Raw genomic sequence first — 14,924 nt, 5'->3', positions numbered from 1 at the left:
ATCGCGCGCGGCCAGAACGCTCCCAAGCCGGCCCCGCGCCAGCCTTTTATACGCGGTCCCCCGAGCCCCGCCCAGCAGCGTTTCCTAGCAACGCCTCGCCCTCGCGCGGCGCTGCCTTATCGGCCGCCGCCAGCCCTTCCTGTTCCCCTCCCCCGCCTGCGCGGCGCGGGCACCCGGCTCACGTGACCGGCCCCAGGGGAGGGGGAGAGGCGGGGCGAGCGGAAGCGGAGGGGCGGGGCGCGGAAGGCCTCGTGACGCCATCCAGACGCGCCGAGGGAGTGGCCGGGGCTGTGCCGGGAGCTCGCGGTCCGGGAGCTCGTCGAGATGGCGGAGGCCGCGCCGCTGGTGTGGGTTCGCGGCCCCGGCTTCGGGTGCCAGGCGGTGCGCTGTGCCTCGGCCCGGTGGTCCGTCCAGGAAGTGGTCCGCCGACACTGCCGGGATCAGGTGAGGTCGCGCTTCCTGGCGGGCGGGATGGGGTGAGGAGCCGGCCGGCCGGGGCCGCGCCTCTACCTGGGGGCTCTCCGTGTTTGAGTCGGAGGGCTCCCCAGCTTTGAGGGGCTTCCCACTGATGCTGGGGCCTTGCTTGCTTTCGTGTCGGGGGTGGCGGAAGGGCCCGCAGCTCCGCGGCTCGCCGGTGCTCGGTCCCGCTCCGGGTGGGCGCACGGGGACCCTGGGCCCGCTGTCGGATGACTTGTCGGGCTCCTCTCTCGTGTTCGTGCATCCATCCCGGGCTTGTATGACGTGCATGTCGTCCACTGGTCAGCCCCGTTAGCTCCGACCTGGAGGAGCGTCTGCACACCCGGGCCTGGGCCGGAGGATGACGGGTGGGGCGGGGGGCTCCTCCGGCTCAGGTCGGGGCCGAGCGCGCACACGCGCGTCCTGTCCTTTAGGTGTTTCCACGGATCGTCTGAAGGCCACATGTGTCCGTACACGTTTCTGAAAACCTGCCGTGGACTCCCAGAGTTACCTGTGTGGTTGAGTGAAGTACCCAGTAAGCGAGCTTCCACCAGCCGTGAGACGTCACACCTGTTCGGTTATCTAAACAATTTGGTGGTCTCCCCGAATCTAATTTTAAATTTGGCACTTGACCTACTAGTCTGTTTTTCTTTATAAGCTCACTTTATCCGTGTTTCTCCAGGCTCGCTTTTCTGCTTGTTATTTATAGGCTTACAACATGTTAACACCGCACTTTAAGCCGAATCTTTATTTGGACCGGTTCCATGAAAAGGCATCCCGTCTTTGCAAATATGTTTTTCAGCTTCCCCATGTGTGTTTCCACTCTACAGTGGAGTCTAAAAACTGTCAGAACTGTTTTTGACCATCTGGGTAGGGGAAATATTTTACAAAGTAGATGGATTTTAATATCTCTGAAAATAAGCCTTTATCTCAATGACTGTTGGTCCAAAATGACCAGAAAAAAATAGGATCTTAATTATGGGAAGTATTGGAAAAAAATATTTAATTTTTTTTTGTTGTTGTTGTTCATCATGAGAGTAACAGAGAGGCAGAGACATAGGCAGAGGGAGAAGTAGGTTCCCTGCAGGGAGCCTGATGTAGACATGATCCCAGGACCCTGGGATCACTACCTGAGCCAGAGGCAGATGCTCAACCGCTGAGCCACCCAGGTGCCCCAGAAAAAAAATAATTTTAAAATACAAGGAAGAAATATAAATGGATGCTTCAGTCAGGTGCTCAAGAGATAGGACCATAACATATGTGAACGGAAACAAGAAATTTTCAAAAGGGTATCCTGTGAGATACTGGAAGAAATTAAAATAGCTCAAGTCCACAACATTCTTTTTTTTTTTTTTTTAATTTTTTATTTATTTATGATAGTCACACAGAGAGAGAGAGAGAGAGAGAAAGAGAGAGAGAGGCAGAGACACAGGCAGAGGGAGAAGCAGGCTCCATGCACCGGGAGCCCGACGTGGGATTCGATCCCGGGTCTCCAGGATCGTGCCCTGGGACAAAGGCAGGCGCTAAACCGCTGCGCCACCCAGGGATCCCACAACATTCTTTTTAAAACAAAATTATTCTGATGAGATGAGGTCAGTGTTGTGTCCACTGAAAAAGTATAAATCTGCCCTGCTGTTCTTCAGGCTAGGATAAAAGACACAAATAGAGCCAACTGCCAAGTTAATAGGAAACAGTATTTCTTTTGACATGGTGCAGTTGTAAAATGTTACAATGACTCTCTTGGAAGTGTACTGCTTTCTGATTCACTAAGAAACATTGATCTGGAAAATTACATACTACAAGGGTCTTTGCTGTTTGAAATTTTATCAGTGAAGATTAAGCATCCCGCTCTTGCCTTGAGACTAAGTCACTTTTTTTTTTTTTTTTTAAGATTTTATTTATTTATTCATGCGAGACAGAGACACAGGCAGAGGGAGAAGCAGGCTCCATGCAGGGAGCCCGACATGGGACTCAATCCCCGTCTCCAGGATCACACCCTGGGCTGCAGGCAGCACTAAACTGCTGAGCCACCAGGGCTGCCCTCTAAGTCACTTTGATACAGAGACAGCATGCTTGATTTGCAGCCCAGGTGCAGAGAGTCAGATTAGGAGTTTCTGAACACAACATTCCACGTTTATCTTAATTTTGTGGTTTCTAAGGAAATGGGGGTCTGGATCCAATCTGCTTCACAGTCTAGACCTGATGTTGCCCCTTTTACAAAGCTCTGCTTTGTTTTGAGCCCCTCAAAACCACTTTTGTTTAAATTTCACATAAACCTCCACCCTTGCCCCAAATCCTATACTAATTGTTTTTTGTTGGTGCTGAGACACTGCATGATTCCTCTTGTCTGCAGTCCCCCCCGCCCTTCCCTTGTTGCAGTGAGCCAGTAAATTTGACTTTGGTGAACTATACATTTATCTCTGGTGGCCTTGAGTTGATTGGGCTAAGATTAGCACAATAATTTGTGCTTGAAGTACTTTATAATACACAAATGGTGAAAGACCCTTAAGTTGATTCTAAGTGTTCTTTGTCCTTTTTTTCTGCTAGTGATTATTGATAAGAATCTTAACAAGTAGAAAGTGCAATTTTGTTGATCAGTTGTCTTGTTTAATAAGTAGTTCTGTTTGGAAATGAAGTACGGTGTATATAATTTTTCTGTCTTCACATTAATGTCTTTTAAAGTTATTTAGAAAAAAAAGTTGTTTAGAATGTTAGAAATACTTGGTAGATAGAAAATAAGAGAAACTAAGGTTGCTTTTCATTCATTTTTTTTTTAAAGATTTTATTTATTTATTCATGATAGAGAGAGAGAGAGAGAGAGAGAGAGGCAGAGACACAGGCAGAGAGAGAAGCAGGCTCCATGCACCGGGAGCCTGACGTGGGATTCGATCCCGGGTCTCCAGGATCGCGCCCTGGGCCAAAGGCAGGCGCCAAACCGCTGCGCCACCCAGGGATCCCCTGCTTTTCATTCATAAACATAAAACAAACATGAGGTATATTACATATCTCATTTAATCTTGTATAATTCTTAAAAGTGGACAGTGTTTTACAGATAATAGACCTTCCTGTTAATTGCATGTAGGCTGAGCTCCTTGGCTCTTCTCTCCTGCTAGCATGTTTGCCTGGGAAAACTCTATAGTCAAGTTAAATCTACCTGTGTCCCACCCCCCCACCCCCCCCACCCCCCTCACCCCCCTCACCCCCGCCATGCAGGCAGTGACTGGGCTAGGGAAACCAATCACACAAATCAGTCTGACCATAAATTCACAAACACTGACCATCGTAATGCTTGGCCCTTCTACTCTGTAGTCCCAGGCCAGGGTGGGCTTCCATTGGGTAGAAGGACTGCTGAGAATATTGATCCCTGCAGCATTTGCACAGCTGGGCAGAATCTGGGGGTGCTACAGCAGCTTTGTTCATTTCCCTGTGTCACCCCGATTGTCTTCTGTACACCACGGTGTGGAAAGATTAGGAAGTAGTGCCAAGGTTCATTGCTCTCACTCTCCTGTGTGACTCTTTGATCTCTTCTCTCTTAAAATCTCTGGTGCTTCTCCCATCTCCAGGCCCATACTTTATATTTGGTGCAGTCAAGAGACAGAGTCCTTATCCTCACACCAGTGCCCTACCTCGTTGTCATACATTTGGCCCTCTCTTCGTCCATTACTGTGGATAACCAGTCATTACAGATGAGTTACGATTAGCTTCTGCTTTGCACTGTACCCTGTCTCCTTGGCCATATTTAGCATCAGTTCTATCTCCTCTGCACTTCCCAGTGCCTTTCCTTTCTCCTGGATCATTCCCACCAGTGTGCACACTTGAGCCCACATTCCTTCCAGATGTCGCCTCCTTTTCTTTTCTTTCTTTTTTTTTTTTTTAAATTTTTTTATAGAAAATATCCTTGAACAGAAAACTTCTCTAGAGCCCACTCCAGTCGGGCTTTTGTTCCCGTCACTCCAGCAGACCACCTCCTGTAATGCATGTCAGCATCTTCTGTGTTGTCATACCCGATCATTGGTTTCCAGGCCTCCTCTCTCTTGGCCTGTCAGCATCTTTGGGCACACCCGGACATTGGCATACTTTGCTCACTGTGTCCACACGTCACCCTCAGTTCTCTTCCACCTCATTAACCTCCCTTCCAGTTTCTCCTGCTACTTTCTGCCCGTCTCCTGAGCTCTGAATCATGGATTGGCTGGAGTTGAGTGTTTGATCTTCATTCCAGTGTCTCTTCCGTCATGCAGGACGTATCCTTCATTTTCAGGGCTGTGAGTACCATCGGCATGCTGACCTCTTCCAAATGTAAAGCTCCAGCCCAGACCTTGTACCCAAACTGCAGACTTGTGTACCCATCAGGTTATTCAGCATCTTCATGTGGCTATTAGACCACTCAAAGGAACACATCCTAAATGAGACTGGTACCCGAAAGGTGCTTCTCACTCTTTAACAAATGGCAACTCTATTTCCCCTTCTCTCATTGCTCTGTGGCTCTCACTGCCCACCTCCAGAGCCTTAGGGCCCCCCACCCTGTTCTTCATCCCCTTTTGCCACTACCCCGATACAGATGGCTTTCATTGCTCACCTGGGTTGTCACAGTAGCCGATGTCACTGATGTCTCTGCTTCTATAGTTTTATTTCCAATTTAGCAGCTAGAGTGATCCTTTAAGAATATAACTCTACTCTCAATCTGTTCCAGACTCTGCAGTGGCTTTTTTCAGAGTGAAGCCTGAAGTTCTTACAGTGGCTTTTCAGGCCTTCTCATTCCCCTTTGGCAGACTTCTTCCAGCCATGTTGGTGGTGTTACAGTTCCATGAATACTCTTGGCTCGTTTCTGCTGCCTCGCTTTGCATTTGTTTTGCCTCTGAAATGCTCTTCCCCCAGAGAGCCATGTGGCTTGTTCTCTTCCTTTTGTAAATTCTCTGCTAAAATGTCTCTTGATCAGAGAGGCTTTTCTTGACTAACAGTATATGTAAGATAGATTACTGGCGTACCCATCCACATCTGGTGTCCCCTTTACTCTGCTTATCACCACTGGCCATTGTATCACTTATTCTTTCCCTGTCTTTCCCCAGTAGAATGGAAGCTCTGTGAACAGGGTCTGTATTCACTGGATTATTCATTACAGTATTACAGTGCTTGAAAAGTACCTGGCAAATAGTCGGGACTTCATTAATATTTGTTGACTGAATGGACGGGTCCTGTTGAAACGGCCATGTGATATGGTTCAGAACGAATGTTCATTGTGTCTACTTCGGAAAGATGGCAGTTGTGCGTTTCTCCTTTCTGTTAGTGTGTAGATCTCCTCATTCCTGATATTATAGGTTAATTGTGTATCTCTCAAGTTCCATATAACTTTGGAGAATACTCTTCCATTGTCTTTTTTACAGCATCAGAAACTTGTTTAGAAAGGTTAGTTTTTTTTTTTTTTTTTTTTAAGATTTTATTTATTCATGAGAATACACAGAGAGGAGAGAAAGAGAGTCAGAGACACAGGCAGAGGGAGAAGCAGGCTCCATGCAGGGAACATGACGTGGGACTCGATCCTGGGTCTCCAGGATCAGGCCCTGGGCCGAAGGCGGTGCCAAACTGCTGAGCCACCTGGGCTGCCCAAGACTTAGGTTTTATATCTTATATTCATCATTTGATCTGAGAAAATTTGAAATACACAGATGGGGCTTCTGCTGTAACTCGGGAACATGGGCAGAAAAGTACTGCTGCCAGCTGACCCTCCACCTGTTAAAGCTTATATATAGGTGTACAAAGATCATACCGTCGTCTCCTTCCCTCCCCCTGCTCGTTCTTACCTACACTTTTCAGAAGGTGTATTGTCACTTTTAAACTCGCGCAACTTGATATTACTTGTTTAAAACAAAAACGAGAGGAAAAGGGACTTGCAGAGTTACTGGGTCTGAACCCTGTCTAATTTTCTACCTTGACTCTGTTTTCCTGTCAGAGGAGAAGAGAGCAGTTCTTAATTTTTGCCCGAAAGACAAAAAATTCTTGTGCGTATCATGATGAGGTGTTAGAAAAAAAGTCATACCCTGAATAAATCCTCTGACATGACTTTTTTTTTCTTTGGGTATTCAGTTCAACAAATACTAATGGAACACATGCTGTCTGCTTATAACTGGAGTAATAAAGACATGATAGGCAAGGCTCCTGCAGGAAGCTTGTGTCGTCTCATTTAAAAATTCCAACCTTGTCTCTAGGCTGTTCCAGTGGAATGCTTTTTTGTGAAGTGCAATGGATCACTTGTTGATGCCAACGACAGAGTGCAGCATGGCGCGGTTTATAGTTTGGAACCCAGGCTCTTCGGTGGAAAAGGAGGTAGGACGCGCATATTTGTGGCTGCCATATATTACAGTTGCAGTCTCTAGCTCTATGGAGGAAATTAACGCACTTCTGGGCCTCTGGAGTATGCCATTCTTATTTTGCCTTATGAAATCCTTTCTTTACTTTCCTAGTTCTGAGTACTTTCTTTTATTGTTTTTGAGGAATATATTGTCTGATTATAATTTCTGCCTTCAGAAGCAGGATAGCTCTTAGGCAGGTAGGTTCTGAAACTTTGGGGGAAGATTAGATGAAGAAAAACGATCATTCTGTCCAGCTTGTGGAAGAAAGAGTGTTAAAACAATTAAATCTTCTGCTTTAGCAAGATTTTGTCTAGTTCCCAGAGAGGACTAAAGCCAGCCTGTGGAATACAGCCATTTATAGATTAGGGTAGGTTAAGATCCTTGTTACATGAACACTATTCTCTAAGAATAGAGAAGAGAAACTAAAAGAGCAAACACTGAATATGGGCAGTCCTGGGTATTTCTCCTGATGCACTAATGTGTCATCCCAAAGCTTTCTCAGAATTCACAGTGACTTGATTTGGTGTTCAGAGAACTGGCATCGCACATTATAATCATCCTCTTGTTTGAAATTCTGTCAATAAGAAGAAAGCTCATTAGGGACAACTTAAAATTGCTTTTGCTTTGAAACTCACTGCAAAATCTCACCATAAAAAGATTTTTTTTAAGTTATTAATCTTGGAATCTCTGGCATTGGGTTAAACCCTTTAAGATATCCCAGTGGTGTAGAGACAGTATGTATGCTCTGTAGAGACAGAGCAAAATGCATGAGGTTGAATCAGGTTTCTCATTTTTTTTTTTTTAAGATTTTATTTATTTATTCATGAGAGAGAAAGGCAGAGACATAGGCAGAGGGAGAAGCGGGCTCCCTGCAGAGTGCCTAATGCAGGACTCGATCCTAGGACCCCGGGATCCTGACCTGAGCCAAAGGCAGACGCTCAACCACTGAACCACCCTGGCGCCCCTGGTTTATCGTACTTGTACCTTTGATATCTGCGTAGAATCTTGATGTCCCTTTCTTTAAAAAAAAGAAAGAAAGAAAAGAGAAAAAAAAATTTTTTTTTAAGATTTATTTTAGAGACTGTGCACGCACAAGCCTGCCTGCACACAGGGCAGAGGGCGAGGGAGAGGGAAATTTTAGACTTCTCTTGGAGCCCAATGAGCAGCTTGATCTCGAGACCCTGAACCAAAACCAAGAGTCAGATGCTTAACCAACTGAGCTACCCAGGCTCCCCTCCCCAAAGAGATCATTTTTAATCTTGAGGTATAATAGCATTTCCACAAATTTGGTATTTATCAATCCTTGAACCCTTTTTATTTTTTATTTTTTATTTTTTTTTCTTTTCTTGAACCCTTTTTAAACTGCTTTCTCCAAATATATTTGCCCAGGGTTTGGATCTATGCTCCGTGCACTTGGTGCTCAGATTGAGAAGACAACCAATCGAGAAGCTTGCCGGGACCTCAGTGGAAGGAGGCTACGAGATGTCAACCATGAAAAAGCGTAAGCTGCCCACTGTTAATTTCTTCAAAGACAACAACACACTTTGCTGCCGGTGGTGATTGTACACAGGCCATGCATATCGAAATGTGGACTTAAAAGATTAGCGCTCTAGCTCATTGTTATCGGCCTTAGCTCTCTCTGTAGTTTAATAATTCCTGTCGGGTTTTAGGGGTCCGTCACAGGGCGCCTATGATAAGTGTGGCTCACCTTTCTGAAGGAATATCACAGTATGTGCAGGACAATGTGGATTCGTCCATGGGTGTGGGAGGGGAACTCCTCACATATAAACAAGCATGTGTGTGATATGTCTGGTCAGTTCCGTGTCTCTCCTGTCCTAGGATGGCTGAGTGGGTGAAACAGCAAGCTGAGCGAGAGGCTGAAAAGGAGCAGAAGCGCTTGGAGCGCCTGCAGCGGAAGCTTGCAGAGCCCAGGCCCTGCTTTACCAGCCGGGCGTACCAGCAGCAGTGCCATGAGATGGCTGAACGCTTGGAGGACTCTGTCCTCAAAGGTGAGAGTGACAGTTCCTTGCTGAAGCTACATTGTTGCTCGCTGCATACAAAGGGTACTCCTGGAGTCTCGGGTTACAGACCTCTGAGGAGTGGATGAAAGTCGTGGAACCTCTCCCCTCAGTAATAAACAATATGAGGGCACCCAGATGGCTTAGTCAGTTGAGCGTCTGACTCTTGGTTTCTGCTCAGGTCATGATCTCAGACTCTGTGCTCAGGGAGTCGGCTTATTCCTCTCCCTCTGCTCTGCCTCCTGTGTGTACCTGTGCGCACTCTCTAAAATAAAATCTTTCAAAATAATAAACAGTATGCCTTATATCCCAGGAAAGAAAGAGCACACACTCACACAGAATGTGATGTATTTGACTCCTGAAATCTAGGGGTGCGCAGGCAGATGAGAACACTTGTGCTAGGTGTTGCCAAGCCTGCAGGAAGTGTTTACACCTCAACATACTTGCATCTAGTTTCAAGTCCATTTTTTTTTTTAGGTCCATTTTTAAAAAACGGTTTTTATTTAATTAAATAATTAATTAATTTTAAAAAGGTTTTATTTATTCATGAAAGACACAGAGAGTGGGCAGAGACATACGCAGAGGGAGAAGCAGGCTCCCCATGGAGGCCCGATGCGGGACTCGATCCCAGGACCCCAGGATCATGCCCTGGGCCAAAGGCAGACGCTCAACCACTGAGCTACATAGGCATCCCTAAATGATTTTTAATGAGAATGATTGTTATTAATTTTTATTTAACTTTTATTTAGCATTATGCTAGAGCTCTTGTGGATTCAGTTGAATAATAAGGAATCCTTTCAATCAGAGGTTATGATTTAATAATACACAAGTAGCGAGTACAAAGGGATGGACCGTCTGGTTTGGGGAGGCCAGGTATGCACCCGTCAGTCTCAGAGCTACAGATTGGGTATTGGTATTTTCAAAACTTGGTTCCAGAGCCAGAATGCTCATTACTTTGAATCTGTGTAAAATGAAGTTGAATCTCATCTTAGCCATTTTAAATTTTGGTATGTTAAGAAATTTAGAACTGGAGCTTTAGATTGCAATGCAGCTACATTTGTAATCCATACAGTTTATGTCTTTAATTATACTTTCTATAGCGTAACTGAGTTGTGAAAATTTCTGGTTAGGCATGCAGGCTGCCTCCAGCAAGATGGTGTCGGCAGAGACTGGTGAGAGTCGGAAAAGACCCAACAAATCAAAAGCAGACAGAGGAGCCAGAGCAGGGAAAAGGAAGTGCTTTTGGTAAGTGTGCTTCCTTTTCATCCCAAAGAGATTTATGTGGACCGGCACGCTTCCTCTTGCCTATCTGATATAAACACTTTTTAAAGTAAGGTTTGATGGGAGCTCAGAAATTTCCAGAGTGCTTTAGTTCTCAGTTCTCCATAGCTGTCACACTGTACACACTACTACTGGTTTCTGCCTTGAGTGCCAGGAATGGAATCTAAAGGATGGTTTTTTTCTTACAGTGAAAGATCACAGAAAAATCACTTTATCCTTGAATTACTCTCTAGTGTTGAAGGATTTAACTTTCAGAATTTCTAGGTAGAGCCTTGGCTGCACTTTTCACTTTCCAGATCGTTTTGTCTTCTCCGTGGTTTTTCACGGTTGTTACTGAGGTCTGCGGCCATGGCTAGACCTCTCTCTGACCACTTTTGTACTTGCAGCTGAGAAGCACAATGGTGCCTTTTCTTGGCCATCATTCTGGTAGCGCTCCCGCCCTTCCCACTTGGTTCTCCGGTTACTAGCTCAGTTCCCTTGGGCCAAGTTCTAGAAAATGACCTCCAGATGGATCTTGCTTTCTTGCTGGCCTCTGCTTTGGGGACAGAAAAATAATTATTAATTAAAGATCCTGTAACTGAGAGTCTAGCATAGAATCTTGAAATAGGAAGTAAGTGTTCTTGAGAGAAAAGGTAGTTGGATTGTGTGAGGTTGGGAGAGAGTTAAGTCAGGTTTATTGAGATGTAATTTATGTGCACTAAAATTCATATTTTCTCATTGAAGAGCTCTGTGAGTTTTGAGAAAGACAGTCACATTTAACCGCCATTAAAATCAAGATACTGAATTTTTCCATTTCACTAACAGTTGCACCTTTGCAATTAATTCCTGTTCCCCTGCCCCGGCATGCTCTGATACTACTGTGCTATGTGATCTGATGGTTTTGTGTTTTCCAGAATGTCCTACAGCCCTTTGTGTCTGGAGTCTCTCCGCGCAATGCTTTTGAAATCCGTGGCTAGTATTATGTCTCAATGCTTTTGTTCCTTTCTGTTCACAAGTATCATAGTGTTTGTTTATCCATGTCCTGTTGATAGTTTGGGTAGTTTCCCATTTGGGGTAATTGTGAACGAAAAAGGATTTTAACGGTTTGTTATTTTAGCTACATTTCTAACACTTGAGATTTGTACAAGATAGGAAAAAGAGCTTTAGGCAGAATCAGTTTTACTTGAAGAGAGTCACAACCTCTGGGGTCCCCAGGTGGCTCAGTTAATTGAACGTCTGCCTTCGGCTCAGGTCATCATCTCAAGGTCCTGATACCTAGCCCCCCGTGGGGTTCCCTTCTTAGCAGGGAGCCTGCTTTTCCCTTTCCCTCTCCCCCTGCTTGTGCTTTTTTCTCTCTCTCTCTTTCTCAAATAAGTAAATAAAATCTTAAAAATGAGAGAGATTCACATCTTTATAGAGGAGTCCCTGTTGGATCTTTGGGATGATTGGTTCCAAGCTCACTGAATTTCTTCTCCCCGTTTATACCTCTGAATATCTTTTCCTAAAACTTAGCTCCTTTCCACCTCAAATGAGCAGATACTCTGATGCTGACACAGTCCGTTCCCCAGACAAACCCTGACTGTTCAGCATAGAGGCAGTGGAGTGGTGTTAAGCCTGTGTCGCTTCTGGCAGGTTGGGCATGGATGGACTGCAGACGGCAGAGGAGTCCAGCTCAGAGACCTCGGATGATGATGGGGAAGAAGCTCCTAGTACTTCGGGAATGAGCCCGCAGGCTCTAGACGGCGGCCGTGATGACATGGAGCTGGCAGCCGGGTCCTCCCACCACTGTCCAGGGGCAAGTGTGCCGAGTGCAGCCTCTCGGTCCCTGGAGCCACCGCCGACCCCAGGGACAGGCTCTGGGCATACTGTCTCCGCAGGCAGGTGTGCCAGATTGGAGCAGAGCTCTGCCGAGAGTCGTGTGGATGAGACGATGGCCGTGGAAAAGGAGAAAAGCCAGGAGGAGAGGGGGACAGAAGGTGAAGAGCCCAAGGAAGATGAGGCCACAGGCCCTGGAGCGACCAGGGAGCTAAAGCAGTTGGAGATGGCTGGCAGGGACAGAGCTGTGGAGGCTGCGCCTGGAGAGGGCAGGGAAAGCGCCCCCCTTGCCAGCCTGGAGGGAAGCCAGTCAGGAAGCACAGTAAGTAGTTTGGGGGTCCATGTCCAGAGCCAGGCAGCTTAATGGCTATAGTTCCTCAGTGAGTCCTTAACGTGCTTTCCCTATCACCTGCCGAGTGGGCCGGTTTGTTTAATAACCAGAAGTACAGACAAGGGTGAAGCTTGCCTTATCCCCCCAAAAGTCCTTTTGTTTTTTGCCTTTTAAACTTTGAAATGTATGTCATTTTTTTGCCTCTAGGTGGCAGCTTTGGTTCCATATTTTATCAGTTCTAAGCCACACATTGATCACGTTTTAATATCTGAATTGGGGTGGATATCCGTAAGAGCTTAATGGGTGTAGTTTACCCACTGAGCAGGGAGCCCGACACAGGGCTCGATCCCAGGACCTGGGTATCATGATTGAGCCAAGGCAGATGCTTTACTGCCTGAGCCTCCCAGGAACTGAAAATTCCTTGTCAGATGGAATGTAGTTGACAGCTAAGGAAAGTCTTAAAGAGGAAGAGCCTGTTTTGAATATTTTCTTTCTTTCTTTCTTTTTTTTTTTTTTTTTCCTCTCTCAGGATCCCGGTCAGGACACGATTGATCTGCTGGCATTCAGCTCTGTAGCTGAGATGGAGGCACTGGGTTTGGACAGGCTCAAGTGTGAACTGATGGCCTTGGGACTGAAATGTGGGGGCACCCTGCAGGAGCGGGCAGCGAGACTCTTCTCTGTCAGGGGACTGACAAGGGAACAGATTGACCCTGCTCTGTTCGCCAAGCCTTTGAAGGGGAAGAAGAAATGAGTTTCATTGGAGCTGGTTTCCTATGTGTTTATAGTCTAGCATTTGTAGCCTGCATAATGTTGACTCTTGGCCATTATTCAGTTGATATTAAAGCTGACTTTTTAATGACCCAATTCTGACTATATTTTTTATTATTGTATTTATGGAGTTAATGTGTGAAACCATCTGGGCCTGCAGTTTTCTTTGTGGGATTTTTTTTTTTTATAACAGATTTAATTTAATAAATATAGGGATATTCAGATTTTTGCTTTCGTCATGTGTGATTTAGGGAAGTTATACAGTTGCCCCTTGAACATCACCAGTTAGAACAACTGGTTAGCAGGAGTCCACTTACATGGATTTTTTTTTTTGTTTTCAAGAAATACAGTATGGTACTGGCAGTGTTTGTGGTTTTCTCAATAATGTTTTCTTTTGTCTAGTTCACTTTCTTGTAAGAACGCAATATATAATACATAGAACACAGAGAATATGTGTTTGACTTGATGTCATCACTTGGGCTCCCAGGGCACAGTCACCTCTTCATAGTTACATTTTTGGGGGTGTCAGAAGTCACAGATTTTTGGCTGCTTGGGGATTGATGCTTCTAACCCTCACGTTATTGAAAGGTCAGCTAAATTTTTGAGAAGTGTATTCGTTTGATCCCAGTTGTTAGGTTTGCGGACATAAGGTGATTCACAGGTGTCCCTCATTCTTGTAGCATCTTTGGGAGCTGTGGTGCTAACTGCTTTTTCATTCTGGGACCGGTAGTTGCTGTTTATTCTTTTCCCCAATGAGTCTAGCCAGGGGTGTATTGGTTTTGTTGATCTGATTTTCAAAGAACTGACTTTTGGCTTTGTTCATTTTTCTCAACTTTTGCAGTTTCATTGATTTCTGCTCTTTATCATTAACTTTCTTCTACTTAGTGCAGATTTACTTTGCTCTTTTCTTTATCTTAAGGTAGGTTATAGGTCATGATCTTGACTTATTTCTAATACAAGTGTTTAAAGTTACACATTTTTCTTTAAGCACTGCTTTAGCTGCATCTCAAAAAATTTTAATATGTTGTGTCTTCATGAACAGTTGTAAATGTTTTCTAATTTCCTTGTGAATTCTTCCTTGACCCGTGGGTCGATTATCTAGAAGTCGATTATCTAGAAGTATATGGCCTAATTAGCAGATGTCTGTTTTTTTTCCCTAAATATCTTGTTATTGATAGTTTAATTCTATCAATGTTAGAGAATATGTTTATGATTTCAGTCTTTTTAGTTTTATTGAGACTCCTAATATGACCTGTATGCCTATGATTTGCTTTGGTGAGTGTTCCACATTCACCTGAAAAGAATATGTATTCTGAAACATTGGGTGAATTTGTTCTGTAATAACAGGTTATGTGATTTTTTTTTTTCTTTTTTCAAAGGTTATGTGATTAATACAACTGTTGTTCACATCTGTGTCTTCATGGATCTTTTGTGTCTTTCAGGTTTTACGTGTTGTTAAAATCTATTATGATTGTGCAATTATCTGTTTTTTTAATTGTATCAATTTTGCTTCATGTTTTGAAGGCCTGTTACTAGGTTATGTCATGTCCTCCCTAATAAATTGACCACTTTATTCTTACAAAATTTCCCTCTTTATCTCTGCTAGTACCTTTTGTGTCCAGTTCTCTTGTATCTGATGTGAATTGGAGCCTCTCCACCCTTGTAATGCATCCCCTGTGTGCATGAGACACTACTTTTCTGCCTCTCTGGTGTCTTTCTACTTAAAGTAAGTGGAATACACAGTGCAAACTTGGATCTTACTTTTTTTTTTTTTAAGATTTTATTTATTCATGAGACACAGAGAGAGGCAGAGACACAGCAGAGGGAGAAGCAGGCTCCATGCCCGGAGCCTGATGGGGGGGGACTCGATCCCGGGACTCCAGGATCGTGCCCTGGGCCAAAGGCAGGCGCCAAGCCGCTGAGCCACCC

General features: G+C 44.9%; 1 protein-coding gene across 1 annotated transcript; it reads left to right on the top strand.

The window, feature by feature from the left end:
• Positions 1–274: 274 nt before the first annotated feature.
• SDE2 (SDE2 telomere maintenance homolog) lies at positions 275–13,091 on the top strand. The gene is made up of 7 exons (XM_041725323.1): positions 275–444; positions 6,660–6,777; positions 8,193–8,304; positions 8,643–8,812; positions 9,952–10,066; positions 11,714–12,218; positions 12,757–13,091. Exons 1-7 carry the CDS (start codon positions 325–327, stop codon positions 12,976–12,978), a joined length of 1,362 nt encoding a protein of 453 aa, XP_041581257.1. The 5' UTR covers positions 275–324; the 3' UTR covers positions 12,979–13,091.
• Positions 13,092–14,924: the final 1,833 nt, after the last annotated feature.

This window comes from Vulpes lagopus, chromosome 1, assembly GCF_018345385.1.
Source record: "Vulpes lagopus strain Blue_001 chromosome 1, ASM1834538v1, whole genome shotgun sequence".
NCBI lineage: Eukaryota > Metazoa > Chordata > Mammalia > Carnivora > Canidae > Vulpes > Vulpes lagopus.
The sequence above is the reverse complement of the archived record's forward strand: the minus strand, read 5'-3'. Positions and strand labels throughout refer to the sequence as shown.

Coding starts and splice junctions, on each gene's coding strand:
- SDE2 (XM_041725323.1), top strand. CDS start 325: ATGGCGGAGGCCGCGCCGCTGGTGTGGGTTCGCGGCCCCGGCTTCGGG. Junction 8,305..8,642: donor GATGTCAACCATGAAAAAGC/GTAAGCTGCCCA, acceptor CTCCTGTCCTAG/GATGGCTGAGTGGGTGAAAC. Junction 8,813..9,951: donor GGAGGACTCTGTCCTCAAAG/GTGAGAGTGACA, acceptor ATTTCTGGTTAG/GCATGCAGGCTGCCTCCAGC.